General features: G+C 40.5%; 1 protein-coding gene across 1 annotated transcript in view; it reads left to right on the top strand.

Annotated features, from left to right (window-relative positions):
* Positions 1 to 4,976, top strand: part of DNAJC8 (DnaJ heat shock protein family (Hsp40) member C8) — a 25,744-nt gene that overhangs the window by 14,028 nt on the left and 6,740 nt on the right. Inside the window, exons 4-7 of the mRNA XM_019650120.1 lie at positions 2,258 to 2,324; positions 2,845 to 2,939; positions 4,494 to 4,569; positions 4,744 to 4,762. Of these exons, the coding sequence (XP_019505665.1) occupies positions 2,258 to 2,324; positions 2,845 to 2,939; positions 4,494 to 4,569; positions 4,744 to 4,762 (257 nt within the window). The remainder of the gene's footprint in view (positions 1 to 2,257; positions 2,325 to 2,844; positions 2,940 to 4,493; positions 4,570 to 4,743; positions 4,763 to 4,976) is intronic.

Below are 4,976 nucleotides of genomic sequence, written 5' to 3'. Positions count from 1 at the left end.
ATAGAGTTCTGTTTTCTATCTAATGTGTTATCTGTTTTTGTCAGTGTGTTAGTTGGAATATAAATTCAACTGCATACAATTGACACCCAAAATGATGATGGTTTGAACAAGCTAGCAATTTGTTTTCTTTGGGAAGAAGATGGCCATTGGTATGGCAGCCCTGGACCAAGTGTCATCCGAGGACTTAGTCTCCTCCTTTCTGTAACTCTGCCAACAAGGATGTTGCCTCCATCCTCACAGTCCAGAACAGAGGAAGGAGGCAAGAAGGAATAAGCCTACTCCCTCTAAGAATATTCCAGGAAGTTTCTACATTACTTTTCCTAATATCCCATTAGCTAAAACTTAAGTCACATGGCCACACCTAGCTACAAGGAAGCCCAGGAAACAGAGGCTTTTATGTTGGGTGGCCCTGTGCCTTAAGAAAAGGGATTTTAGATGGAGGGAGAACAGAGAATGAAGCGAGGTTGTGGGGACAATTAGTAGCCCTGCCATAGTCAGTAGACCTGTAAGACAGGTCTGCTTGGTAGCAACTTCATATCTCAGCGAAGCACCTAGTTCGGTGCTTAGCATGGAGTAATTATAAAATATTTGTGAAAAGAAAGAATAAAAGTTATTTTTGGAAGGTCTTTGGAGGACACGGTCCTCCAAAATCTCAAATAGTTGAGATAAGCGGGAAGAGCTTTTTCTTTATTGGTGCCTTTTACTAGGAAAGTTTCCCATGTATCATCTGTATGGTGAAAGTGGCGGGAAGAGCTCATAGGCGGATGTGTTATTTATTTCCCAAAAGAGCACCATTAAGTGGTTCTCTTTGAAGAACCTTTTTTCCTTGCTGGGTTCTAATATGCTTTTGTCTTGGGCTCCATTGAAAGTACTTGATTCAAGTTCCTGGTAAAATATGTACTTATTTTGTTTTGTTCTTAATTTTCTTGTAGTTCAAACAGGCAGTATACAAACAGACCATGAAACTCTTTGCTGAGCTGGAAATTAAAAGGAAGGAGAGAGAAGCCAAAGAGATGCATGAAAGGTATATCTCAGCATATTCATTTAAACCATATTTAACTACCTAGATTAATCAACATTGCTCTTTGAAGATTTTCCCAATAAAGCAGTTATGTAGTATGTATTTTAAGAGACTGTCTAAAATAGTTATCTGAAACAGCCAGACTTTTGAATCACCAGGGTACGAAATTCTGACTTTTGGGAAATACTGAATAGACCTGTCCTAAGGGAGTTTATAATCAAGAGTGCTGCGTGTTTACTTCCTGATTTCCTGGAGTGAAACAGGCAGTTATTGAGGCCATTGTTACTGAGGCCAGAACGCTTTGTGTGACAAGTGGCTGCAGCTTTGGTGAGTATGTAGTATTGTTCAATGTAATCAGTGTTTATAGCCCTAAACTGTGGTTTCCCTGGCTCATCAGAAATCTCGAGGTTAATTTAGTTTATGTATTTTGTGTTGATGATTGGTTTAGCAATAACAAAATTTTTAATTTTTTTTAGTTTTTTTTTAAGATTTTACTGGGGTATTGGGGGATGGGAACAGCGTTGGGGAATCGGGGAAGGGGAACAGACAAGTTGCTGTCCTTTTGTTCTTTGGTTGTGGAGGACGTCACTTTACTGGCCCATGTTGGTATTATCATTGTGCTCTTCCCCGGTGAGGTAGATCGGTTGCCGGCCTCTGGATGGCCGCTCACGGCGGCTCACGGCAGCTCATGCCGGCTGCCAGTCATTCCGCTGACTGTCGGCCACTCACAGTAGCTTATGGCAGCCCACTGCAGCCTATGCCGTCGCCGGCNCTGCTCAGCTCGGGCTGGACTCGAACCGCTGTTGCTCAGAGCTCAAACTCTTGAGCGAGCTCTTAACCAACTGAGCCACTCGGCCGGCCCCTTAACTATATATTTTTGACTAAATTGTTGAAAAGTAAATTATAGACACTATGATACTTTACCCCTAAATACTTAAGCATGAATCCCCCCAAATAAAAAAGTATATTTTTTGCATAACTACCTGTCACACCTAACAAAATTAGCACAAATTCCTTACTATCATCTGATACCCAGTCTAGTCGAGGTTTAACAAGTACAAATGCCAGAGACTGGTTCAGAAGTTCTGAGGGTGGAAAGCAGAAACTTCGCAGAACTGGAGCACAGCCCGAACTGAGAAGTTCCTTAAAGTACCTTAGAGCTTTTGGCTGTAAAGAGTGCAGGCAAAGAGTAAATGTTTCTTTTCTTGACAAACCTAACCTTTTCTCTTATTATAGTTATCCATATTGGTGCATCCTGACAAAAATCAAGATGATGCTGACAGGGCACAAAAGGCTTTTGAAGGTATTTGTAAATTTACCTGCTTCTGAATAAATATATTGTCACTGTTAGGGACCTACTGTTCCTTGTCCTGGATCAAGAAAAGAATGTGATAGTTCTGCTTTCTGGTCATGAAGAAGCTGTGGTTTTCAGTGAAATGGTTGTCATTCCAAAGCAAAATGTTGCTGTTTAAGAAATAGACCTTAGCTTTGCTTTGTTAAAACTTTTATGTGCCAACAAAGACTGTTATTGCCTAGGGTCATTTTTTTTCCTTTGAACATAAAATATAATTGGCAGTATTTTATCACTGAATTAAATTTAGATGTGGTGTATTTAGCCTTGAGTGTATATTTAATTTTCTCCAAGGCTCTCAAGGAAAGTCACTGCTGTAGTTGTATGTTTTTTAATTAGTTTAACAACAGTAAATAATTGAACAAAGTAGGGAATGCTTTTAGACAGCACAAGTCCATGTACACTGCCTGAGTAGAGTTCAGACTTGCAGAGGGTGTTTGCAGAAACAGTTAATTTCAATGTTTTGCATTAGCTGTGGACAAAGCTTACAAGTTGCTACTGGATCAGGAACAAAAGAAGAGGGCCCTGGATGTAATTCAGGCAGGAAAAGAATACGTGGAACACACTGTAAGTATTTATAGTGCTGCTGTGTTTACAGGAAGTATTAGCAAGCCTTGGGCACCTTGTAGGAGGGTAAACGTTGACATAGCAGTGCCTCCTGGCATAATTGTGACTGCTTATGTGGTCACCACCGCTTTGCTGTGGTGGTCGTGAATAGTGGGTGCCTAAAGCTGTAATTCGCCTCTAGAGCTCAGGATGAGGAGTGGCTAGGACACTGCTCCGACCTCCTTCCTTACCAGTCCTGTGTTGTGGAGAGAGGGCTTCCTCTCTTCACATTCACACTACCCCATCATGAGAGTGGAAAAATGGAACAGCCATGGTGACACTTGACCCTTGATTTTTATGCTTGTCCGTGAAGGGGTTGGAACATGGGCTTGAGATAGGCTGGCAAGGGGATATGAGTAAATTTTTTTTTTAAATCGGAGGAGCCACACGTCTGTATTAATAAGAGGGAAGGACTCAATTGAAATAAATTCAGTTAGAGCTGGTGTTATTTTTTTTTTGCATTACCTAAATCTCCTGAGTGGTGGGAAATGTTAAGTGGCTTGCTTGAGGTAAGAAAGGTCTTTGTTTTCATTTTTTACTTGCTGAGGCAACAATCTTGAGGCCATTTATAAGAGCTGTTTTAATCGGGAGTGAATATGGATGTGACCTTTTCTTTGCAAAGCTTTGAAATCTGAAATAGAACTTTATAACCGATAATAATAATGAGTCCAATTTAGATGAGGAAAATGAGTAAAAAGAGGCGACAGATGGCCATAACTATGTCCTGCTGGTCATGTGTTGGAGATGGCACCCGTAGGCCCATTCTGGTAAAAATCACAAAAGTACCTGACAATTTGACCTGGAGTCATTGGTGGTAGTTATAGTTACCCTTCCTCTTTATTTTGCCTGTAAAGGAGCCATCCTTGGTCGTTCTGACCACAAGGTGGCAGTGGGGCCTTTATGAGCTTGGAACACTTGACTTTTGTTGATGTAATACCCTGAATGATTGTTTAATGGAGTAGTGTCATTCTTATGTGAATGGTGTATTTAAATTTTTTTTATCTCAATGGTTGCCAAAGTGATAAAAATAGTTAACACTACATGAAAATTATTGGGTTAAATGGGTTTCACAGTGAAAATGATCAAGAATGCAGTTGTAGAAATGCCAGAAAAACAATATTTAAAATGTTCTGTAGCTTCTTCTAAAACTTGACAAGTGTATTTCCTGTGCTATAAACATGTAACTACAAGCTGCGAAAGATAAATGGGTTACACGTTGAATTTATCAAAGACTGGATCTGGCCTAGGATTTGATAAGTTGGTACAGCTCCCTCGCTGGTCCCCTTTCATCCTTCCAGGTGGATTGGATTTTAGATGAGGTTAGAAAAGGAGCCCAGGCTCATAGTTTTCTGTGATTGCATTGCTGTTTTGGTGGGGGAGGGGAGAGGCTCATCTTTTTTCAGTGCAGACTTTTGTTACACCCATACGTATAGAAAAGTGCACGTCATGTGTGCAGCTTAACGATATTCTCAAAGTATGAGTGCTCATTTTTTGATGAAAAAAAATTCTTTTTAGGTGAAAGAGCGAAAAAAGCAATTAAAGAAGGAAGGAAAATCTACCAACGTGGAGGAGGATGACCCAGAGCTGGTGAGTTAAACATGGGAAAAGCCACCGTATCTTGTGGGCTTGGGCTCACTGAGTGGTGGGTTACAGTGATGAAGCCCAAAGAGTGACGCATATGTGCTATGAACATTCTATTTTAACTTAAACTACTAAATGTACATTCATTCACTCTTTTTAAAAATTCACCTTTTTTTGGACATAGGGCTTGGCCTTTTCTTTGAGTGTGTCGGCTGATTGGAGTGTGTAGTTGACTTTATTTTATGAAACACATGAAGCATTATTCATAGTTTCTATTTCTTTTTTTTTTTGAAAGATTTTTATTGGGGAATTGGGGGAGGGGAACAGCGCTGGGGAATCTGGGGAAGGGGAACAGACAAGTTGCTGTCCTTTTGTTCTTCAGTCTAGTTGTGGAGGACGTCGCTTCACTGGCCCAAG

Source organism: Hipposideros armiger, unplaced genomic scaffold (genome assembly GCF_001890085.2).
Source record: "Hipposideros armiger isolate ML-2016 unplaced genomic scaffold, ASM189008v1 scaffold_138, whole genome shotgun sequence".
Classification (NCBI taxonomy): Eukaryota; Metazoa; Chordata; class Mammalia; order Chiroptera; family Hipposideridae; genus Hipposideros; species Hipposideros armiger.
The sequence above is the reverse complement of the archived record's forward strand: the minus strand, read 5'-3'. Positions and strand labels throughout refer to the sequence as shown.